We start from the raw sequence: 25,853 nt of genomic DNA, 5'->3' as shown, positions 1-25,853 counted from the left end.
GGATATGACGCTTCTAGATGTTTGGGAAAGCACAGGTTCAATTTCCTTTGCTTTTCCAATCTCAAGTTATAGAAACAGTAATTGGCGTATTTTTTTTACGTTAAACTCCAGCTCATCCCCGTGACCCAGAACAGGAAGACGCGTGTACAGATCATGGATGGCTGGATGGCTGGATGACTGAGATTATTATGGCATTATGTTGCACAGTAGTCCAGTTGTGTGGACTGATAAAACAAGCATTGTTGTAAGAAGACAACCATTTTATCATGTATGAACCAGTCATGGCAGTTTATTGTCAAATCAATGGAAACAAGCAACAGCAAAGACCGCAAATATGCATATCCCACAGCTAGTGTTCACAATTTAAAGTCTGTGATAATGCAGGGTGTTCATGTGATGAGCTGAGACCAGAAATGAAAGCAATCTGACTGCCACCATCACCCACCCATATGCATCTGTCTTTGTTACTAAAGGACACATCTTGGAATGTAAATATACTTTCCTACATTTTAATCATTTTGACACATACTGTAGTGTTCATGAGTTATTTTCTCTGACCAGGATGTTTTGGAAAACAAAAAGGTGTTGTACTGTTAAACATTAAATAAAAAAAGAAAGCAGTTTTGTTTAAAACAAACAACAAAACCAAATATAAAATAAAACAATCTACATATCCAGTTGACGAATGTAAAAACATCTCACCTGTGACGAAAGAGGGAAACTATGACACATAATGTGCAGCAGATGACACAAGCTCAATACAAAATTTAGTTCAGTCAAATGTTGGAATTCCTGGGAACAGTCGTTAAAGTAACAACAAAACTGAGTTACTTTGTTTTCAAGGTACACACAATGTACATCCCAATTTGAACATCCAACGTACAGCAGTTTCAAAGACAACTCAACCAGCGTGTGGGGAAAGGTTGTTTTGATTGTGGAATATAACTGTAAACGTGGCTGCAATTGAAAGGCAAGTAGAATAATCTCATACAACAGACTTACTTGTTCCTCCTAACCCCACACTGTTCTTTACTCCTCCTAATATTCCTTAAAAAAAATATTCTTCACACAGTCCTCGTTTTGTGTCTTCTGTTTCATGTTTACAGCACCGTCAGCACTGAGGCTTGGTTTGGTCCCTGATAGAGATGACCTGCTCGCTACACGGCCAGAAGGTCTGGAGACATCGTTGACATCATCATCATCATCATCATCATGAAACAGCCGTCACCTTTGCACGGTGTGTCTGGAGGTCAGTGTCTGCTTTCCTTTCCTCTGAGCATCTGGTTGCAGAAGCCCGGCCTGCCGTCTCAGTCTCCCTTTGGCTTCTGGCTCTGAATCGCTGAGTTCTAGGTCAGGGCAGTACCCATCACTGTCCTGGTACGACCGCAAGCTCTTCACTTTGTGCTCGGGCGCAGGTTTTTCCCACAGCCTCTCCTTGGCCGAGCCCTTTCGAGACAGTTTGTCAGAGACCCGCAGGTCCTCCGTTGTCCGTACTAAGTTGATTGTTGCCTCTTTGAAGGACCTGCCAAACTGTTCCATGGCAGACTTGCGAAAGTTGCTCTTGTCCAACGCTTCCTTGGAAGCGTCTCGGTTGTCTTTGGGTGTCTGGCAAGAGCTGTCCTTCTGAGCCATCAATTTTTCTAAGAGACCATTCGACTTGGGCATGCACGCTCGATCTTGGTCCAGTTTGCCATTACTGTTGGAAGAATGGCCATGGAGCGCGGCGTGCAAAGCTAAAGGTTTGCCACTTGGTTTAACTGCCGGGGACGCGCCGGCCGAGTGGCTTGAGGACGAGAGTCGACTGTTGGAGCGCTCCTCTTTGAGGCCGTGCAGCTGAGGTTTGCCCTGGCCGAGTCCTTCCACAGCATGCTCCGTAACATTACAGCTGTTGTCTTGGGAGAGAGGCCCGTTGCCAGATTTAGGACAAGAATTTCTATTTCCAAGACTTTGGGAAGCTTTGGGCATTTTCAGCTTAAGAGTAATCCGTGGAGGAGGATTAAACAGCATATTCTCCACTGGAAATGAAGCAGGAAGCCCTTTGGAGAAAGAAAGAAATGGAAAAATAATTAAAACTGGTTTAAACAAACAACAACAAACAAGAAAAAACACACAGACAACATTACTCCTGAGGTTCAGTCTGCAGTGGCCAGTCCAGTGTGTCTTTATAAGTCAATATAAAGTCAATGATCATTGATTCCCGATCAGTCTCTTTCACTTTGGTTACAAACATCAAAGTACATTTAGATTTTTTTTAAATTCGTCCTGTAATCCAAAAATCGACCAACCAAAAAGAATGAGACTTTTTAACAACTTGTTCAGATTCATACAGCCCCTCCACTCCTTTGTTTCAGAAACTTTATATTCTCAACATTTATAACATAAATATTTATCAGACATGTGTTTTTATTTATAAGGTCTTAAAGGAGGAAAGCATTCCTGCTCACCTCAAAGATTATTTTACTACAAACTCTCAGGTCCATTCTTATGCAACCCGTCGAGCGTTAGATCTGCATCCTCCAAAATGTGTTACAACCAGGGGTAAATATGCACTACGGTACAGGGGGGTCAAACTATGGAATACATATTCCCATTTAGCAAAAAAATGCTTCTCTGTACAAGGTTTTAAAGGATGTCTGAAACACCACTTAATTTTTGTTTTGTAAATGGAACTGCTCCGGCATAAGTAATGGATGTACCGACACATTTTATCATTTTGTGTAATCTCCTTGAAATTATTTTTTGTTTTTGTTCATTTGGTTTGTTATTTAGTCGTTTATTTTTTGATTGTTTCTTAATTATTAAATTGTACTCTATCGTTTTTCATATATCCGATCATTTCTCTTTTGTGTAAATTCTTTGTAATTTTCCTTTAATTTCTATCATTTATAGATTTCTAACTGCTCATTTGTATATTTTGTTTTTATAAGTATGATATAAAATTTTATGTTAACTATAGGTGGAGGCACCTGATAAGCTCTTTTGAGTTTTCGCCTCTTCCTGCAATTTAATTTGTAAAGTTGGTAATTTTATTTGTGTAATGTTTAACTGTGCAAATAAATAAATCTAAATAAATCTAAAATAAATCTAAAAACAATGTCATCTGAAATCCTGTATGGAGACTGTTCCTGAGGAGGTTCATCAGTTACCATGGTGATCTCATCCAGCATATAACGTGGTATGGTCAGTGTAGTGTACGGCAGTCATGCGTACACCACTGTGAAAATGATCATGCATGGGATAACTGAAAGTTAAGTCATGGGCCTTAAGTATAGTGGCCCACAAGTCACAAGCTAGACTGGTCAGTTGTATCTTTGTCATTTTATTTTTCCTCCATATGGCAGATTGTGCAGTTGATCACATGCTGCTTACCACATTTTGGCAAAAGCAGTTTATACTTGCAGTGTAGCGCGTGGTTTTAAATTACCTTTGACTTTAGGCTGAATATAGATGTCTAATCCATTAATCTTGGTTAATTACACGCCCCCGTGGTTACCACAGTTGGAATACATGAAATTCCTGATTTAGGAAGTGATGTTAAAGACTTAATTCCTGTTGTTGTCATGCGATCATCAGGTTGGTGTTAGCGGAGGACGTGTGTGTTTGTAACAGCCCGACCCAACGAACTGGACATTTACCTATAAAGAGCTATTCCACCCCATACCTTGCAAGAAATTAAATTTAGGGTTAAAAATCAATCTTTTGGCTGAATTTCCTTCAGTTCTCTGGGTTTAATTTCAGCTTTGGAAGAAAAAAAAACTGAAAAATAAAATTACCGTTTCTCCTTTTTTTAAGTTGTTTTTAACTTGAAAATCAAACAAATTACAAATAAATTTAATGAAATTGGCCAATGATGCCACAAATGACTACCTACCGTAAATTCGTGGGAAAATACATTTTTTCCCCCACTGAATCACAGCAGACTGTGACTGCGTTTCCATGCAGTCAATAATCCTTTTAAAACCCGAATATTGGCAATAACCCAAATTTGCACGGCCATGTAAACACCAATAACGGCAAACGGGATATCCTGATCAAACGGAACAGGAATTTGTTTTCTGTGCATGCTCTGTTCACAAGGAATCCTGGTCTTTTGAGTCCAGGAAGTTCTTCTAAACACGGCGAAACGCAAGACCACGCCACACTTTTGGAGTGAGGAGGAGACTAATCACTTCATAAATGTAATGAAGGATATGAACATTTTGGCATTTGTAGACGGTATAAAGTACGGGGATAGCGAGATTTACAAGAAGGTGAGCGAAAAGTTGCGCGAAGCAGCATTTGTTTTGAATTTGGATACAGGAAGAAGAAGCGGAAATGACGGTAATTAATCACCACGTTCTCCGCGCGTCGCTGGTTTGATCGGGATATCCCCAATGATTAATTACCATGTAAACGGAATATTCCGAATGTTTCAGTAACCGGAATATTAGCAATAACCCGAATTTTGACTGCATGTAAACGTAGTCTGTTATGTTAGATTGGTGCTCACCAGCAGACAGCTCTTGGTTGATGAGCTTCACGTGCAGGTTGAACATCTGCTCCTGAGCTTTACTCTGCAGCAGCTTCAGCTTCTCCCGCCGACTCACCATGTAACACAAATTCCTCACCTGCACAATGGAGACAACAGAGAGATTTGATCCTCAGGGGGTTAAGGTTTGCCTCGGACAGAATAAAAAAACAACAAAAAACACAACACTGATACAAAAATAAACAACCAGTTCTCACAAACAGATCAAGTAAATTCTATCTGGAAGAAAAATAAATAAAACTAGAACACTGGTTGTCTTAATGTAAAACTGGAATATTAAATAAATAACTCACTTAAAAACACTGATAAATTAGTCAAATGAATGTGTCGATAACAGATTTAACAAGCTGATGATGATCTGTTCATATGAACCATCTCAAACAGGCCGGCCAGTCGGTCTCAAAGACCAGATTTGGACGTCCCTGTTATAAACTAAATAAAGGAAGGATTTTGTTCAAATGTAGTAAGATGCAATAGGCTCTAAAATCAATACAACAGCTACAAATTACAGCCTTGAAATGGAACTAGAATTCAAAGTCTTGCTACAAATTCAGGTCCTTAGCACGGTCTTGTTCTTCCCGTTGACCGCTGTGTTGCTTTATCTGGCTGGAGGATAACATTTTTACCCCAAAATACAATTTTTCTTGCAAAAAGCTCTATGCTTTTCCTGGACACTTCTGTATGATTTTATAAATCTATCACGCACAGAGAAGCTTTTCAGGCATTGCTGCAGTTTCTCTGCTTTTGGGCGTTGATCAATTAAATATTTAACTTGATTCAAGAGGAATACAAATGAAAACTTGATTAGGGATTTGAGTTTGTGAAATATTAAGCTGCAATTCAACTGAAAATTAAAGGTTAAGAGATAAATAACAGTTTAAGACACACACACAGATTCTGAAATACTGGCCATTAAACAGGTCTTGCAATAAATTTGAATTCTGTGATTAATGAAGAGAATGAGAGTTCAAACACGCTCTGGTTTTATGACTCTGTGTTTTATGCTGCAGAAAAGGTCCCAAGCATGTGTTACTTCAGCAGAGACTCAGCACTAAAGATCTCTACACTGCAGTGTAAAAAAAAAAAAAAAAAGAAAAAAAAAAAAGCACCCACCCGCTCCAAATCCTGACGCAGATGCATGAACATCCGCATGCGTGTGTGGATACTGTCCTCCTGAGGCTGCAGCACCATGTTCTCCTCTTCCTCTTTAGGGGGCAGCAGAGCTTTGTTGAAGTTGGATTTCCTCTTCAGCTTCCAGTACTGGTAGATAAAGTCCACCAGGCGCTCGGAGAGCCCGAGGGCCTGCACCAGCTCCTGCAGCTGGATCAGAGAGTAGAACTCCTCCTCCAGCTCCTGCAGTCTCTGCGCCCGCTGACCCCCCTTCCCTCCCTCGACGGGGTTTTTGGAGCGAGCCGGACTCAGACCCGTCTCCCCAGATTTAGACTTGCTGTGCTTGAGGCAGAAAGACTTGAATTTAACTTCATCCCCCTCATCCAGGATGGTCTTCATCTCCAGGCTGTGCTCAAAGGCACATGTCACATGGAAAGGAGTGGTGCAGTTTTTTACCGAACACTGTGGACAGAAAAGCAGAAGCTGCATTCACAACATTACAGCACAACACCGGAGGTAATGAGATTACCCTGAAAACCGGATTTAACAATTACAATTTGTCAGATAGTAAGTGTACTATTTTTGATCTGAGGAATTTTTAAATTAGAGAAAATTTTGACTATTTTGACAACTCAACTTAAAACTAAACTTTCCGACTTCCAATAAGACTTTCAGAAGAGAGAGAGGGAAAAAAAAGGTTGTAGTAGATAACACTCTCCAGATGCTAAAACCACACGGATGGACTCATCATGGGTTGGGGTTTTAAACTGCAGCCAATGACACTGATAGAACTAAGAAATTACATGTATAAGTACATGCTTCTTTAGTCCCACGGTATTACATGATGTCATAAGAAAAAAATATTTTGGGCGGTCTTAGAATTAGATACATCTATCTTCAGGGGAGCAATAACATTTTAAAGTGTTCAATTTTTACTTTAAGGATACAAACTTGTCTTTTTTTCACCAGTTTCCTGAAATATCTGTGATAACAACATTTGGTGTAGTTGTTTTGTTGTTGTTTGTCAAACCCACTGCTTCTACATTTTGGATTAGTTGGATACCCAAGTTTATTCTTCTGTTAATGTTTACTTATTTATTTGTTCATTTATTCTCTTGACATTTAAAATGCTGCAAGTACAGGCCAAACTCTTAACATCATTAAAAACCCATGTGTGGATTTCAAGACAGGAGAGCTGAATCTGACACCACTGCAAGCCTTTGTAGGAGGATGGGTGAAAGTCACCAAACATGAATAAAAAAAAAACACTGAACTGGCTACAAAAAAAGAAATATGAATGAAACAAATATGAAAACAAGGAAATTATTTTACAGGATCTATTGAAGCGTGAACAGAAATATAAACAACATTGCAAGAAAATCACAGTAACACCTGTGCTGCATTAGAGTGCTAATAGTGTCATATAGTAGCGCTGATGACAAAGAGCAACACTCACCTGGATACATGCACCAGTCTTTAGTTTACACAGACTGCAGATGAGGGACCAGCGACTGGGTGGGATGTGGGAGACTTTAGTGATGGGCTCCATCCGCTCGGGACAAGCAATGCTCACCTACACCATGAACACATGCACCGTGATGAGAGAGCCACAGAGAAATGAAGAGCAAGCGGCTGATATGTCGAGTGTGTTTTACCTCTGGTATCCACAGGGCACAGCTTACGTGCGCCCACTTGGTTCCGGCACGTGTGGCTTTCATGGCGCCGCCCTTCTGTGGACACAACAGGCACTGCGGGTCGATGCCGAGGACGCACGTCCTGCAGAGCCAGTTTCCAACAGGCACTTTGACGATGCCGTAACAAGCCTGTGGAGGGCGAAGCACGTCAGAAAACCTCCCGTCATTAACTGAGCTTAAAGTGCTTTCAGGACTTTGATCGGCGGACACGTATGCCGAGCCCACTCGCAGCCTGAGTGATCACAGGTGCACGGTGTTGGCGCTGACCTGGTGCACGCAGATGTTGCACTTGTCACAGAACACCATGTCGTTCCCTTCCTCGCTGTCGGGGGAGCGGCACACGTCGCAGATGACGTCCTCGTCGTATTCAATCCCCAGACCTTCCACTGTCTGGATGGCGTGCTTCATGTTGTCATGGCACTGCCTCTCCAGGGCCTCCATGGCTCTTTCCATCATCAGCTCATCTATGGGCTCCTCCCCTGCGGGACACAGACCGGAACGACAATCCCACATGGAACTGTGTTATGCAGCTCTTTAGAAGACATTAGCAAGTACCACAACAACATATCTTAATGATCTGAACTTTTATTTTAAATATATATTATTCAATAGCCATTTCTGGACACTTGTTACGGCTATAATAGGACAACACAAAAGCAAACATTAAGACAGAATGGGAATAACTGGATTTAGCAACAACAAAGAAATAACAATTCCAGTTTGTTTCCAGAAATATCAGAACAAAAAAGCAAGTTAGAAATGTTTGAGTTTTAATTTACTTGGCATTTTCCTGCTACAACCAAACCCGTTACTAAACCAGATTTTTATCAACTCAAACAGATTAAGAGTAAGAGATCTCAGAGGTCCAGACCACAAGGTTTCAGCATGTTAGGCAGGTTAGATTTACATTTTTTTTTAGGTCACGTCAATTTTAGTTTGCGCCAGAAAATAATTGCCAAAAAAACAAAGATGTAACGCAGATCACCAATTATTCAGATTTATCTAAAAGTCAAAACGCTGATCACAATTTTCCTTCCCATTAGTGGAAAGAGAGGTCCGACCATTTCTTTTTCACAGTTGAGTTCAGACTTTCCTCAAACACCAGAACAAATATGTTTGTGATGAGTAGTTTTGTGATTCAGTTCAATTCCTTTCATTTTTATATATAAAAGTGTCTATTAAAATACGGTGCTGGAGAAAATCCTTTAAGCCAAACAGTGGCAAGGGGGTAATCTCCTGCCGGGTAGAGCAGGAAAAGAGAGATCAGAAAGAGAGAATGAAAGAGAGGAGAGAGGCACAGATATATTTTCAAAGGTACAATAAACAAAATGTATTAGTATTAATTATCTGTTAGACAGATAACTAAGTTTTGTGTACATATGACTGATACATGGTTAGTTGATGGATTACAGGTGGAGACAGCAGACACTGAGGTGGTTAGAGGAGGGGACTGTGGGTCAGCATGAACAAGCTCTGGCCTGCAAACGTGCGTAGAAGAGAAAAGGAGGGGGCAGACGAGAACAACAAACTACAAGAACAATGGAGCGCAATTATGGTGATGAGATACTTCTAATAAATAACTGAGGGTTGATCTGAAGAGAGGAAAGAAGAGAGCAAAAGGGGTGAGGGGCAGACCAGCTGCTCTAGTCTGGTCCTGTAGCTGCTGCTATGACTACTGGCCCTGACACACTAGAGTTTACACTAACTACAGTTTTACTAAACACTAACTATAGGCTTTACTAAACAGAGACATTTTAAGTTTGGTTTTAAAGGTGGAGGTGGTGTCAGCCTCCTTAACCCAGATTGGAAGTTGGTTCCATAGTAGTGGTGTCTGATAGCAGAACACCCGCCCTCCAGATCTACATTTGGATACTCTAGGAACTACGAGTAAACCTGCACTCCGAGAGCGGAGAGCTCTGCCAGGAACATACGGTACTATCAGGTCTCACAAATACTGCGGTCTGAGGCTGTTTAGGTCTTTATGCGCAAGTAATAGGTGGTCTCTCCTGCTGATTCCTGTCAGCACTCATGCTGCTGCATTGGATCAGCTGGAGCCTATTCAGCAAATTACTTGGACATCATGCTAATAATAGATTACAGTAATCTAGTCTAGAGGATACAAACGAGTAAATTAGTTTCACAGCATCAATCTGGAAGAAGATGAAAAAAAAAACCACTGTCTTAAGAAACTTTATTAATATTCTGTTTAAATGACAAATTCCGATTGAAAATAACTCGTCAGGAACCATCACAAAGAACATTTCTCCTACGACTGTTTGCTTCTCTGTACCATACACCAGTCTCTCCACTGTCCGTGTAGCTGGGGAGCAAATGTTGTTGGGAGATCTGTTGCTGGTGTGTATGCAGGAGCAGTGCTCAGTGGAAGCAAGGCTGAAGCAGCCGCTCAACAGAACTGCGTTATTACAGGCATTTGTTGTTGCGATTTCCCTACAGCTCTGTTTCTTAGTCTGTGGGATTGCACAGCCCTGATTTCTATTGTACTCAGTCTGAAGAACCTCTAACAGACACGACAGCAAACCTTGTAGTGAGTGCCTTGAACTGGTTTCAACCACAGTGAAAAACAGGGCTTCTCTCCATTGTTTCTTTAAATCACATTACTGCAGTAGCTGCTAACGGTATCCAATAACAGCTGCAAGCGTACATATAGTCGCTAGAAAGATTTATCGAAATGAACATTGTCCAAAAGGCAAAAAAGAAATATAGTTAGTGCCAACATAAAAACTAAAATCCCGTTGGTTTTGGCATTTTTAAAATATTTTGAAAAGAAATGAAGGCCTTCATAATTGAAGACTTTTTTAGGATCTGCAAAAACCCTGGCCCAGATTTAGAGAGGCTAATCCATGGCTTGATCTCCAGCAGACTTGACTCCTGCAGCGGTCCTCAGCTTATTCAAGCTGCTGCTGCCAGAGTTTGAACAACAACGAGGACTCTGAGCACGTCCATCCTGCTCCTCAATCATTTTTCAGTGAGCCGTTTGTGTTCACCCCACCGCCAACCGTGTGACAACAGTCAGTGCCGTCATTGGTCAATATCCTTCTTGGCGGAACGTCATGTTTCCATAACAACTGGCCTGAAGCACAGAGCTGAGAAGCATGGCAACACAACAACTACATTTCTTGACCCAGTTTTCCTCCTTTTTTTTGTGACTTTGAGAGTTACTTTCCTGTGCTCATGTGCTCCTTCACAACCCCCAGCATACTATCCAGGCATCTATGGAAGCCTTTTTAGTCTAAATATGTGGCGTACACCCTGAAGTTGGACCGAATCGAGGAGGCAGAGCTTTCACACCACTAATGACAGAGTCAGCTGATCGCTGTAGAGCGGCTGCTGCGTTCATAGTGAACCACACTCGTGCAAGTTCATTTGGGGCGACCTAAATAGTGCCGGTGTGAAAACACGCCGAGTCATACACTCCCGGCCTCTCCCTTCACGGTCCCGTAACTTACCCACGCGGTGCAGCTCCCGATTGAGTGCGTGCAGCCAGTAGAGGTCCATGTCATCCAGATCGTAGCGACACATGGCCTCCGCCAGCTCCTTGATGTTCACATAACCGGGCTCTGTTGCTTCCGGGCCCGAACACTGGATATACTTCCTCTGGTGACTGTAAAGCACTTCTTTGGACTTCTCTGTGAGAACTCTGCACATGAATGACACAGACAAAACACACAGTAAGATTCTTTGAAGCATCAAAGAAGAGAGCCATAGAAAAAAACAAAGCATATTGAGTAGTGGTGCAACGGATCATCATTAATCCGTGATCTGTTCCATCAATATCTTCAGTTCGGCATACACGTGATCTGCGGATTGATTTATGAAAAATAAATAAATGAATTTTGTGCACATGTTCAGTCCACACACAAGCGTGTTGATGGCGAGCGGAAGCACGGTGGAGCATGAACGCCCGCGTCATTTAGACCCCTTGCATGGAGCATTTTAGCCTCCCTGTCAAATATGAAGATAAAACCGTGACGGTGTGTCGGCACTGTGGCACAAGTAGGCCATATGACAGTGGAACGTGTTAAGCATGGCCACGCATTTGAAGTGTGTTTCACTGACAGGAGTGAAGACGAAGGCTGCTCAACAACAACACATCACCGCGGCATTTATGCAGCACCTTGTTGCACAATCCGACCAGGCTCCAGCCATCACAATGTCAACGGTGTGTTTAGAGGTGCAGACAGGGGACATCGTGACTGCAAAGAGGTCCACACTGTCCCCAAAGAATGCTGACATCCTTGTCTTAAATTAATTTTTAAATTAAAAGCCCAGGTATGCTTTCCTTTCTTTCTTTTATTCTTCTTTGATAGTGGACATAGGCTTTATTTCACTATCCATGTTTCAAGAAGACGACTTGCCTTCTTATGTGGCACTTTAAGTTGTTTTACATGAATTGTGTTGTTTTATACCCTGTGCACTTTAAGTTGATTTTACATATTTCAATTTAATAATTTAAATGAATGAAAAGACAAATATTTGTCTTATCTTCTATTTTTGCTGATCTGAAAAATTATCCGATCCGTGAGTTTTTGGAGCTGTTGCACCCCAGACATTGATACCGTTTCATTCACAGCAATAACTCCAGGAAAAGCCGAGGCGCACCTGACTGACGGCTGGGGGATGCTGTCTGGACTTGCTGGGACCTGGACTCCCTTCTCCCACTCCTGCTTCCAGGTGTCTGCCAACAGGTAGTAGTCCTCTGGAGAGACATGGTGGGAGTCCGGCAGCTTCATGGCACTGATCAGGTCTTTTCTGAACACCTGTGGGAGGGGGAACACAGATGGTCAGCCTTTGGTCCTGACATTAAAGCACGCTTGGCACAGAGTCTCATAGTTTGCTTACTTCAGCTGGTTTCTTTGGGTTGGAGGCCGGGGTTCCAGATTTACTTCCATACTTGTTTGAGGAGCAAAAGGACGTTGAAGGGCCTAAATTAAGACAGAGATTATGAACTGAGGAAACTAAGACAAAGGAAATAAAGTGAAGTTTACTAGGTCTCTGCAGCTGATGACTCACTTTCATTGTCAGAACTGTCACTGCTGCTAGACGACCTGTGACGTTTCATCCTGTAACATCCTGCAGAGCGGAACGACACAAAACAGACACCGAAACATTAAACGCTATATTAAAATAATCAGCTTTCTTATTAAAATCACAATAAAAAAAAAAAGATACTAGTTAAAAAGAATAATTACTCACCATAAATTTCACATTGAAAAGCATACTAGTAGATTTTACTGATAAAAAACCTACAACTTTGCTTCATATCTGCAAGTGAGAAACAGAGATCCATCAGGGAAATCCTAAAGCTGGACAATGAAGATCTGTTCAGTCGACACGTAAACATGAAGGTTTATGTGACTCTTTTTAAAGAAAACAAGTTGTTCCTATGAAATGTGACGACTAACACTACAACCAAACCGCTAACATAAAATATATGATCTTTTTTTTTTTTATTTCAGTGCGGTTATGTTTTCACTGAACGGAAGTGAAACTAGACAGACAGATGGTTCAACGCAAGCCTGTACCTTTAACCCACTAAACCACTGGGGTGACTTATTAGGGTTTCAAATGCTGAGGGACTCAGTGTAGCATACAGTGTGCTGTTTCAACAGACAGGACATGCCTCACATTCCCCATGAGGACTGGAGGGGCAGGAGGAGGAGAAGGTGCCGAGCCGTTCCTTTCCATGCCATAGTCAAGTAAAACACACCGAAGCCAGCTCACGAGGAAAAAAAAAAAAATGTAAAGGCTTTTTAAAAGAGAGATCTGCACCACGCCTGAAAACATATAGGTGTGCTTTATGCTCACCTTTACAACAAGAAGCACAAAGGAGCCCTAAAAATGAGTGAGCGTGAATGAGTGAACACAACCTGTTATTAATGTACATATAAATGAAGAATATCTCATCTGAAAGGATGACCTTTATGTCAGATATTTATCTCTGCTTCCTCTCAGTGCGGAAAGTTTAAACGGAAATGTTTTTTGATTTATAAACCAGAAGTTACTCTTTAAAGCTAAAATTCTCCATCTCTGTAAATTCAATGTTTTATGTCAAGCTGACAAATGTAAGGGTGTGGGGTTCATTTTGCCTCTATAGACACTTATTTTGATGTAATAAATGTTGTAAACTTCAGAGCCGAAGTCGTTTTAAATCCAAAGACATTAAAAAAATAAGGGGGTGTTATAGGCTGGTGTGACAGCTACATGCCAGTGCTGTAATGTGGTTGTCCAACAGTTTTCCTGGCTGCATGAGTTTCCTCTAACAAAAGTAGCAGGATCCCAGCATGCAGGTGGTGGGAAGTATTACCACATACTTAAGGCTGATTTATGGCTCCACGTTACACCACGATTTAACGCGGAACCATAATTCAGGCTTTAGATCCCCTGGCTTTTAGCTGATAACAAACAGGAAGGGTGAAAGGGGGGTGCTGTGGAGATGTGACAACACACTACTGGAAAACACCTATAGTCCCTGGGCCAGACCAGATATCAGAACCACTCAAGGTGACAAAACCTGCTTAGAATTTTTGAAAATATCCATGTCTGTAGATGATATTTTGGTATGATAATCATAGTTATCAGCTCATGAAGTTCAGAAATTTACATTTTAGATGAATCTTCCTGACCAACATCGAGGTCACTGCAGCTCTTTAAACAACACACATTTTTAAACAATTTTCGCCAAAATGATATACTGTCTTCTAGCCCTGTGTCATCTAGGAACAGAGACACAAAATACAAAAATTTGAATACTCATAGGAGCATATGGATTCAGGAAATCTATCACATCTTAGCTTGAATGAATGCTTTAAAGGTCCCCTCTAAAATGATACCAAAGACAATATTGTGAAACATTGACAGATATCTTGTATATGAGTCTAAACCAGGATATGCACCAGCATCTAAAATGTAATTTTATGAACTTCATGAGCTGATAACTCTGATCCAGCTGCCACTCAGGAAGGGTTATCATACCAAAATATAATCTACAGACATGGATCTTTTCAAAAAGTATAAGCAAGTTTTGTCACCTTGAGTGGTACTGACAAGTGGAATGTTGGGCTCTGGCCCCTGGACTACTAGAAAACCTCCATCCTCCTCATATCACCATCCCAGATTCTCTGAGGATCAGCGACAGAGACAGTGGGGCCTGTCAGTATTTGATGCATGCATTTATATACTATCCTTGTATATTATAATCTCAATGGAAACCCCTCGTCTTTGCAGAGGAGCGGTATTGGCGCCAAACTCACGCATGCGGGCCTGCAGAGAGCTGGAAGTCAAACATGGCGCCACCGTCCTGCAAACATGTCACTTCCTACAGCCATTAACGGCTGATTTATGGTCCCGCGTCACACCGACGCAGAGCTTACGGATAGGGGAACGCGGCGACGCACAACCTACGGCGCAAACTCTGCGTCGATTTAACGCAGAACCATAATTCAGGCTTAAGGCAGACCTTCGCACTTGGTTTATAACTAAAAAATAAGCGCGATTAGAAGCAAAAATAAAGAGATCCGGTTAAAGTGCGCTGGGGTTTTTGGGTATGTATTTTTGAGGTGCAGGGATTGCAGAGAGGGAGCGAGGCCCCGTGGCCTCGAGTCCACTCAACACCCGAGCATATTGTTCACATTCCTCCTTCCTTACCTTCAGCCCAGCTGCCGTCCGCTTTGTTCCAGTCACGCGTGTGGTGAGATCGAGCATGGAAACGCGTGTTTTAGGTTAGTGGGGAGCCCCGGGTCGGCCGTGTGTGGGTGTTGCGGGGGTTTTTGTATCCCTACGTACAGGAGTCTCAGCAGCAGCAGCCCGGCCACCAGCACAACAGCGCTATTGTACCGCACACCCTGCCGGGTCCTAGAGCCCGCCGGGTACCCGCCGCCATGGGCGTGCTGCATCCTCCTGTGGACGCTGCCTGGCTGCCTTTCAAAACCATAAAACACAACCCCAGGAACTATAAATCAATCATGAGAAATTATTATTGGAGTAATGAATAGACGTTGTACGTGTTTTGATGTTACTTTGGTCATTTAAATATACAGGATGTGATTAAAGGTTGAAAACAAATCATAGATGTGTCTTTATGAAGATGTTCTGCAAAATCTGTATACAGTTTAGTAAAGATTTTTTATGATGTATATTTATAAAATTGCATTTGTCTATGTACGTTCTTAAAAGACAGTAACTGAGGCATTAAACTTTGGTCTGTAAAATCTGCAATCACTGTGCACCAATAATAACCACAATCATATGCTGTAACAATGCACCTTTCAATAACCATGTCTACCTCTGTACCGTATACAGTTTAGTAAAGATTTTGTATGATGTATATTTATAAAATTGCATTAGTCTAATGCAATTTTATAAATATACATCATAAAAAAACTTTATGTACGTTCTTAAAAGACAGTAACTGAGGCATTAAACTTTGGTCTGTAAAATCTGCAATCACTGTGCAACAATAATAATAACCACAATCATATGCTGTAACAATGCACCTTTCAATAACCATGTCTACCTCATACTGCTGCACCTTTCACTTAAAAAAAAAAAATGTATATATGTTAATAAGAGCTGCCATTTGTCTATTTACTGTATGTACAGTGTACAGTGAACAAAAATAACCATGTCAAATTCCCTGTCTTGGCCAAATAAACATGATTCTGAATTCTATACTTTAGAGGCTCTTAACAAAGGAACAGGATGACGGCACAAAGAGGAAGCAGGAGGCTTCCCTTCGCCTTGAGGTCTGAAGTTCTGTTTTAAAAAAAAGACCAAGCCAAAAGCCAAATGGTCATGTTGATCAGGGCTACTACGGCAGGATTCTAATTTAAGAGGACGGATCATTATCATTAGAAACTGTGCCCAGCTCAAGTTTCAGCAACAACTGTTTATCATTCCGTTTTTTGCTCTCCTACCAGTCATCTTACTATTAAGATTAAAAAAAAAAACACACAGAATGAAACTTTAAAAAACAAAATTATAATGGATTTTCATTTGTTTCTATACAAAGACATTCAGTAGAGTATAAAACAAATATAAAATAATTTAAAAAAATGATGACAAGTCCCTTTCATTAAAAAGTCCAGCCATATTACATGTTTGCACAAGTTAATGGAAACAGATGACTAAATCTGACAACACAGCAGTATACACTTCAATTGTAACAATCTGGCTTTGGCCTAACAAATATCAAAGATGTAGTAATCACCTATACATCGACTTTCAGCTATACACATATTAAACCATTATCCAAAATACACACACAAACAGATCTTTATAAAGAAAATACACAGTATATTTATATATTGTTGGATCTTCATACATAAAATGTAGCCCAATGGCCAGTCTTGTGCTCATTTTTTTGTCCCAGTTTTAAGACATTTTAAAATAATATTCAAACTTACAGTAAACTACATTCACAATGGATAAAAGCAATTGAATTACCCAAAAAACATTCATAGAAATATAAATATTCACAGCACTTTTTACAAATGAAGTTTTAAATGGTAGGGCTGGGCAATGTGGCCAAAAAAAAATAAAAAATCAATCAATCTTTTCCTGACAGAATGGCAACAAATGGCATATACCTCATCAATAAATATTAGTGATTATGATTTTATTATGGAACAATCAAACAGTAGGTATTTGCATTATATTTACTGTCAACCAGCAAATGCCATCTGCTTTCTTCTCTCCAACTTCTATTCTCATTTATCTTAATCCAGTTGCTCTTCCAATTAAACCAATCATGTTCATTTTTCCATTTTCTGTTTTCAGATGACACAGTTACTCAGAAAGCAGTAACTGAAACGTGTGTGAAACTACACGTTAATCAGCAGTTACAAATCCAGCCCATATTTGTGTTTTGAATGTGAGTGTGACATACTTTGAAAAAAAAGATTCTTCTGTGCTTAAGATCTTTTTGTGTGTGTGTTTGAAGTGAACACATACTCTGTGGGTAACACAAGGTTTTAAAACCAATTCAAAGTATTACACCCCAAAGAAAAGGTGGCTCCAGCACAGTTTATAAATTAATTAAAAAGTCAAAACACCACCCAGCCCTAGTTACAGCAAATTCTTCTGAATCAAAGGGGAATTACATTTTCTCTGCAGACCATTGAAACTTATTTGTTCGATTAAAGGCTTTATCAAACACAGCTCAAAACTGTTCTCCAGTCGTGGCTACTTTGCAATGACAAAATGAGGCTAATAATAATAACAACAAAAATAATAATTCATATTCAGCCCAAGTTGGACGGTAGGGAGGAGGGCATAAAAATCTCATTATCTTCAGGCATCAGTTTAATTGCTAACCATCTACAAGCCCATCTGCATGTCAGCAAAGTTGAAGAAGTTGTCCACATCTCGAGTAGATGTGTTTTTGTTGTCCGAGACAAAAACCTACAGGAAAAAAAAAAAAGGATGACACATTCAAGACATAAGGAATTGAACATATAACCTTGATATGGACTTGGGTTACGGATACAGTAGGGTTACCTTGGTGCCACTGAACACTTCACTGGCAATGCTCTTGCAGGCTTCAACAACTCCATCACCGTTCAGTTCAAGGGCTATGACAGGACCTTCAGTAGTGAGACAGAAAAGGTCACAACCCTTGTGGTACAGAAGCACTCCTATCCACTGAATCCATGCATACAGATAATTCATGCTCACTGCAATGTTCTGTCACACACACACTGTTTACAACTGTCATTAAAAACTGAAAAATCAGTTTGTATCCCAATTTTTTTGCAATATTTTCCAGGCTGTGAACTGTGTTGTTGTGACAGAGGTTCTTTAAGATGCATATTAACATCTCTGAAACTCAAAAATGCAATGACACTGTTGAATGAGATGGAGCAACATCTGCAACATCTGTGTCAAAGATGGAATAAAAAAAATAAAAAACAAAGAAGGCCTTTTGGGCATTTAAAGACAAACTTTGTTGCTATTACTATGCTCTGTTGTAGAATGAAATATACTTTCCATGTCAAAAGCATGCAGAATGTAAACTTATTGTAGTTAAGATTACATGAAGTAGCTTAGTCAGATGAGAATGTCCAAACCAAGTTAAACTACAAATAAATTGATGCATACAAAGAGATCCTTAAAAAGAAAAAAGATAATTACCTTTAGTGATCCACTCCACAAGATCATCTGCGTTGCCCTGAAAGACCCTCTTCACATCTTCAGGCCGCATAGAGACCTCCTTTGTCTGGACCAATACATAACCTTTAGTGGCTGCCTGCCCAAAAAAGAACGAAACAGACAGGATTGAAGGTTGAAGCATTGAAAGAGTCTTATGTAAATCCGTGAGAAAAAAAAAAGAAGAAAGAGAGAGAGAGAGAGAGAGAGAGCTTGGATAGATGCAGCTTCATGGAAGAAGACTTTTTCATACTCCTGAATATCAATCTGGTTCATGTGATGACATATTTTTCAGCAACGGCAAACATAGGTTACTGTTTATGCAGCAACATGGCCCGCTTGGCATGGCGGCATTTGAGTGACAAATTTAGAGATAAAAAACGTCCTCTGAGTCCTTCCCACAATTTACAAAAACAAAAAAAAGGAACGTCAAAACAGGAACACTCAGGGTCTGGAATCGGGTCAGAATCCCTCATTCTCTGAATTTAGTACTGTGGGCTACATAGCAAGTTCACCTAACTTGTGTAATTAGACAGACTTGTATAGTGCAGTCTAAATCCTTCTTGATGTTACTGCTAATTCTTCTACAGGTGGAATATCTTTTTCTGTTATTTTGTTTTAACATCCATGGGGAGTTCAGTTTTGCTTTACCCGTTCGTTTTATGGTGATTTTATAGGCTGGATTTTCACAGTTTCAGTTCACCTTCGTGAGTTTTTAAAGTTCTGATCCTTTCAGTCAATGTGACTAATAAAGTTGTGAGAGAATGATGTGCAATGAGAAACAACTGATACATCATTTTTACGCCCAAAATAACGGATTTCTCTTTTACACTCATTTCAAAACCAGTGATGTCACTTCTATAAAACCTCCCTTCGCCCTGACGCTTACCTCATCAATCAATTTCCGGGCATTTGCAGTGGTGTATTCTCCAGAAAAGAAGACAAACAAGCAAGACTCTTCACTATCCTTTCGCCTCCCTCCTTTTGTCAAAGGCACGATACTCCTTGAGGGTTCCATGGAAATTCGAACTGACTTGAACTCAGACTCTGGATCTGGCACTGGAACAAAATCCAGAACGGGCGAGGCCTCTGGCAACAAGCTCCAGTTATTCTCCCCCGACACTGGCGTGAAATCATGGATGTTGCTCCAGTTGTTGTTGAATATGCTCAGCCCAGCATCCTTGAAGTGGAAGGCCAGTTCAGGGTAGTAGTACTGAAAGCAGGCGAACTTCATACCCGTGGATGACTCGATGATGGGCTGAGTGGCACAGCACAGGAACACCTCCATCTTCTTACAGTCCCGCGTGCGAAACTGCTGACAGGCCACCACGCACTTGATGTCTTTACAGTCTCTGAAAAAGATGCTTCCCTTTACAGGTCCTAGAAAAATGCGACAGTTGATGCAGTCGTCGATGGTGATGGTTGCGGAGTGGTCAAAGACGTAGATGTTACAGTTCTCACACTCTTGGATGACAAACTGCTGGCCGTTCAGTTTGCCAGGGAGTCGCACCACTGTGACATCTTTGAGCCCCGTCAACATGTAGTCTTTGGGGTCAACCTGCGCAAAAGCAAAAAAAAATGACAAAATTATCTTAGCAAAATATTGAGAGATGCAAAAACATTATATTTCCACTACTATCACTGAATGACATAATTTATGTCAAGGGCCGGATAGATGAGCGTTTTAGTCATATTTGATTTTGACCCTGTTGATTTGCAGGTGTCTGTTAGTGTTTTCAGCAGGGGTGGAAAGTAACAAATTACATTTACTCACGTTACTGTAATTGAGTACTTTTTATGAGTAATTTGTAATTTTCCAAGTAGTTTTTGAAATATGTAATTTTTACTTTTACTCGAGTACATTTTGACCCAAGTATTTTACTTTGCTACATTTGAACCCCCTCACGTTACTGAGTACAAAATTTATGGTGAAAGTCTTGTGGGCATTTTATTTTGGTTTATTGTGAATAGCAGGATCCTGCGGGCATTGGGCACTTTATTTTGTGTTTGAATACTTGAATACTACTAAAAGGATCATGTTACTGAGCTCAGCTGAGCTTTTACAAGTGTGGATGTGTACTTTAATATGCCTCGAAGTTGATTAAAACAACTTGTGCTGGATTTGATTCGTGACTCATCCTTTGTTTGCATTAAATAACTGAAAGTAACTTTTACTCAAATTACATTTTAAATGAAGTACTTTTGTACTTTTACTCGAGTAAATTTTTAGATGAGTACTTTTACTTTTACTTTGAGTAGGATTTAAGCAAAGTAAAGATACTTTTACTCAATTACAATTTTTCAGTACTTTTTCCACCTCTGGTTTTCAGACCCTGCACACGTAACCATAATGTAGAGCATCATGTGGTATGCATGTCCCACATTTAAATGTGGTATTAGTCAAAACGGAAGTTGAAGCGCCACTTTAGTTCCGGCTGTAATGACCGAAGAGGCCAATGAACTATGTTATGTTGAGTGGTAATCCCATAATGAGATCAAGCTGGCTCCCTGGAACTGGCGTTAGAAGAAGAGAGAGACCTTAAAACTTCACCAAACCGTCAGCTTATCAACCACACGTCTAAAAGTGTGTAAGCTGAGTATTTTGGTGATGCGACACCTTGATGCTCACACAGGAACCAAGTAAACAGCAGCGTTAAGCAGCAGTTATTCTGCTCCTCACCGGTGGAACAAACTTCCTGTAGACCTGAGGTCTGCTCCAACTGTAGATCCTTTAAATCAGGGTTAAAAACATTACTGTTTACTCAATTTACTCCTAAATTAAACTTACCTGCTGTACTCTACTGCCCTTATTTTTAACAGTTTGTGCTTTTTATTATTTTACTTCTTTTCTTATCATCTTATTCAATCATATTTGTTATTTACTGTCTAATTATGTCGAATTATTTACTGTCTAATTATGTCTTGCCGCTTTTAATGTCAATGTAAAGCACTTTGAATTACCTTGTGTTGAATTGTGCTATATAAATAAATTTGCCTTGCCTTGCCTTAAGGCTGATTTATGGTATAAATCCGGCTTTAGTGGTTGGAAACACATGCTCACTGCCACTTCTGTATTTATATATTTAGGATCAGTTGAGGACAATTGCTCTTAACCTGCTGTTACACCACGCTGAAAACACTTCCCCCTTAAAAAGGTGATGGCTGCTCCTCTCATCAACATTAAACTACCTGCAGGGACAGAGCTGCGTGGTTGGGCGTTTAAGGAGTAATATTAACATATTTTTATGTCTTTTGAGGGTAATTTGGGGATATTAACTTGGCCTGTCCCCCGTGCATTGCCTCACCTTCTCTCTCTTGTCCCAGCTGTACTGCTTCGGCTCCTCGTCGGTGTTGTTGCCGAGGGGAACCGCGTTACCTGCGGTCTCGACGGTGGTGGTTGTCGGCGTGCGCTCCTCCTTCTCAGACGACTTTCTCTTGGATTTCTTGGAAAAAAAGCAACCCATTTTGGCTTTTTCAGCTGAGACCAGATATGACCCACTCTACGACCTGGACGGTGGACCTGCAAAACGCTACGATTGTGAGGCTCACATACATGTACTTCGATTGACAAGGGTTTTTTTTATTTTTTTTTAGCTTCCCGTTTTGCAGCTTTGTGTTGCAGCCAATCAGGGGCCTGCTGCTCGTCCCAGCAGCCAATCAGAGACCTGCTGCTCGTCCCAGCAACCAATCAGAGCCTCGGATGGACGGACGGGGATTACGTAGGGAGGCGTGTGCTCGTGAGACGTTCATTCCGAGTAGAAAATGGGAATCCGCAAACACAAATTAGGCAAGGCAAGTTTATTTGTATAGCACAATTCAACACAAGGTAATTCAAAGTACTTTACACCAACATTAAAAGCGGCAAGACACAATTAAACAGTAAATAACAAATAAAATAAAATAAAATGATAAGAAAAGAGGTAAAATAATAAAAAGCACAGGTTGTTAAAAAGTAAGGGCAGTAGAATACTGCAGGAAGTATTTAATTTCAGTAAACAGTATTGTTTTTAACCCTGATTTAAAGGAGCTGACAGTTGGAGCAGACCTCAGGTCTACAGGAAGTTTGTTCCACTGGTGAGGAGCAGAATAACTGAACGCTGCCTCACCTTGCTCGGTTCTGGTTCTTGGGAACCACAACAAACCAGATCCAGATGAACCTCAGGGGTCTGGGTGCTTCATAGGAACTAACAGATCAATCATTTATTTTGGTCCAAGACCATTCAGGTCTTTGTAAACCAGCAGTAAGATTTTAAACTCTATCCTTTGACTCACTGGCAGCCAGTGTAGTGATTTCATGACCGGTGTAATATGGTCCAGTTTCCTGGTGTTTGTAAGGATTCGATGATGAAATTACCTTAATACGCACTCTTATATGCAAAATAAAAACATTGATGGACACGATATTCTTTCAAATACGACAAATGTACTATAGTTGTTTAGTGTCAGTACACATTATCCTTTATTGAGAGTTACAAGGGCAATCCATAAGGATTAGCCTACCTTTGGATGTTGCCAGTACTTTTTTCTACGGCAAAATAAGGTAATAAGTCACAAGCAACATAGCAAAACACTGAAATTTAACTAAGTACAACCTTTACCTATACCTCTTTGGAGAGCTGCATAATAATACAAGTCAAAGCAGCAAGTGGTTATTTTTACAGATTACCGCGAAAGCCCCACCAGTCACACGTTGGGCACACCCACTTTAGTGTTGTAGTTACCGTCAGAAAAGTGTTTAAATCCGCCACCTTGTTTTATAAAATAATCTTGTACGAATCAAGATGATTGCAGAGAGTTTTAATGCGCGTATCGTGCAAAAATAAGGTATTATAAGATGTGTTGATTTATTTTCTGTACAAGTTAGTGTGAGTTTTATCTGGGATTTCCCGACGTTTGAGGTGAAGAGAACTGCACTATAAACCACAAACACGGTGTAACCACCCAACCACACACCAGATTAGCTTCCAAGTACCGGTACAATTTGGCCTGTCTAAAAATAGATAATCCACCCATCGTGAAACCAAGCTTTACCTTACTTATATAAGAGTAATATAAGAGGGGGAACCTCTAACCAACCTTTGCTGTAGATTAGAAGGACTCCTGAAACACACAGACCAATAATGATACTAACAATGCTGAAGTTGACTCAAATGCATGGGTATATGAATGAGGAAATAACCATCAACAGATGAATAGATTATTGCATCATTATGGCCATTTCATCAGACTTCCTTTGTTTGACAGTCACAAAGATAAACACTGCCTCTATGAAACATCTTTTATTACACTGTTTTAACTTAATGTCTTTTGATTTTGGATTTATTTTCTTTGATTTGATACTTTAAGAGATCTGCATTGCTCTCACCTTTGTTTATTTTCTTCCAAGGGAGCATTGGCAACAGCTGGGAACTTTTCCTGCAGCTTAAATGACTTGGAAAACAGCCCACGAGGTTGGATTAACCTGTTGTTGAACCCCATCCAATCCCAGTGAGTCCACTTTCACCACGCACGCACGCATACACACACACTTCTACAATCTGCCTAGTTGTCCCATTACCTCCAAAATCCCATACATAACTAAATCCCATACATAACTAACTCAATGAATAAGAAAACAAGAGCAAAAAAACTGCTTGTTCGAGGAAATGCATGTCGTGGAGCAAGATTCAAATGTGACGGACTTCATTTCTCAACATGAGCCCCTCTTTGCTACTGCTAATAACTTTTGAGCAGTTGGTAAATGTGTCCAGTCTTACAAGAATCTTTGAACATCTGATCAGAAATGAACAACTTTAAATAAGTCTATTAACAGGTGTCATCAGAAAGTGACTCCACATGCATTTGTAGTGACCTCTGACAATCCATACTTCATTTGCTGCTGTGTATGCAAATAAAGTAGCTGCCTAAAGTTTGTGTTTGAGAGTTGAGAGACCTAATGAGAAAACACAATATGACCGATATCCCATTGGTTTATGGACAGCTTACTTGATGATGACTTCCGTCATCATGTCATCATTCTGCCACCTTTGTCTTTTTGGAGCTACTAGATTTACAGCAGCTCCAAAAATTATGAGAATATTTTCAGAAGGGCCATAAATACATTATTCAGAAGGAATTAATCTCACTTACCTGGCAGAAACATATCCACTTCATATCTACTGAGATACATTTTTGAATTTTGTTGATCAAAGCCAGCACCTTGTAACCAAAGACAAGGTTCATTTGTCAGAGTCTAGCATGGGTGACTCTATGCAAATCTCTTTCGGCGTGCAACTGCATACCATCAGCACTGGAGCAACTCAACCAGTTTTCAAACACATAAACTACACACCATCATTCACTTTAAACTGCATTATCTATCCCTCCACAACTGGCCAACATCTTTATGCAAAAGATTATGGTTAGTAATAGCTGCAGGTACCTACCCTTTGCCAAGTGTTTTTTCACCAGCAGAATTCACGTGGGGTGAATGTGGCCTGACACACATTAATATGTCTACATTTTTTAAAGACCATTGCTGATAGTGATATTACTGATTTAATCTGAATGCAGCTCATGTCGTAAACTTTTACCTGGAGATTTAAAAGGTAATAACTGTGTAGTGGTGTGATATTGTGGGTTTGCAAGATCTGAGCCGGCAGAGGACAATAAAAAAGAATGATACTACTGGCAAACAAGGGGTCTGAAACACTGAAACAAATACATTTAAGTTCATGTAAATATAACATATTTAAATCTGTGATATTAACAATTAAAAATGAATTTCGTTGCTTTAAATGAATAGTTTTCAACTTAATCTGCATTCATTCAAAAAACAAGACTAGAAGTATTTATGTAATCCCAGGCAATCTTTTCATTTACACACAAACAACAAGCAATGATCTTAATTGTTGTATTTACTTTTCCTTTAACAATTTTAATCTATTGGGCAGATTGACCAACATTTAGATGATACAAATTATGCTTTATTTGTTTATGTAGAACACCACAGTAAAAAATATCTTGCTTGATCTAGTTGAAAAAAAATGTAGGCAACTTTTTCGCATGAGATTTTTATGTAGATCAAGAAAGACTAGTCTTTGTATAAACTACTTAATTTTTAGTATGTACAAAATTCATTTGCAAGTAAAGTCAACTTAATTTTGATAAATAAAGTAAACTTAACAGAGGTTGACTGTACTTGCAAAATGTATTATTTACATACAGAAAATTAAGTATTTTAAACAAAGACTAGTTTTCTTGATCTACATAATAATCTCATGCAAAAAGTTGACTTATTTTTTTTAAGTAGATCAAGCACAATATTTGTATCAGTGAAGATGTGCAGTCAGGCTGTAAAATAATCTTTCTGATGACAT

The 25,853-nt window shown here is 40.0% G+C and overlaps 2 protein-coding genes across 3 annotated transcripts; both read right to left on the bottom strand.

Annotated features, from left to right (window-relative positions):
* Positions 1-270: 270 nt before the first annotated feature.
* Positions 271-15,165, bottom strand: jade3 (jade family PHD finger 3). 2 transcript variants are annotated; one of them, XM_061737876.1, is made up of 12 exons: positions 14,998-15,165; positions 12,547-12,615; positions 12,364-12,423; positions 12,193-12,275; positions 11,953-12,110; positions 10,800-10,990; positions 7,600-7,811; positions 7,294-7,461; positions 7,095-7,211; positions 5,642-6,100; positions 4,490-4,607; positions 271-2,036 (listed from the first exon to the last, which is right to left on the bottom strand). In XM_061737876.1, the coding sequence occupies exons 3-12, from the start codon at positions 12,410-12,412 to the stop codon at positions 1,225-1,227; spliced, it is 2,367 nt and encodes a 788-aa protein (XP_061593860.1). In that variant the 5' UTR covers positions 12,413-12,423; positions 12,547-12,615; positions 14,998-15,165; the 3' UTR covers positions 271-1,224. The 2 variants fall into 2 exon arrangements, with proteins under 2 accessions (XP_061593860.1, XP_061593861.1); XM_061737877.1 differs by lacking the exon at positions 12,547-12,615.
* Positions 15,166-16,309: 1,144 nt separating this feature from the next.
* Positions 16,310-22,062, bottom strand: rp2 (RP2 activator of ARL3 GTPase). The gene is made up of 5 exons (XM_061737056.1): positions 21,801-22,062; positions 19,385-20,053; positions 18,481-18,595; positions 17,848-17,933; positions 16,310-17,751 (listed from the first exon to the last, which is right to left on the bottom strand). The coding sequence occupies exons 1-5, from the start codon at positions 21,957-21,959 to the stop codon at positions 17,668-17,670; spliced, it is 1,113 nt and encodes a 370-aa protein (XP_061593040.1). The 5' UTR covers positions 21,960-22,062; the 3' UTR covers positions 16,310-17,667.
* Positions 22,063-25,853: the final 3,791 nt, after the last annotated feature.

The sequence above is a fragment of the Cololabis saira genome, chromosome 13 (assembly GCF_033807715.1).
Source record: "Cololabis saira isolate AMF1-May2022 chromosome 13, fColSai1.1, whole genome shotgun sequence".
Classification (NCBI taxonomy): domain Eukaryota; kingdom Metazoa; phylum Chordata; class Actinopteri; order Beloniformes; family Belonidae; genus Cololabis; species Cololabis saira.
Note: the sequence above shows the minus strand (reverse complement) of the source record. Positions and strands in the feature narration are given on the sequence as shown.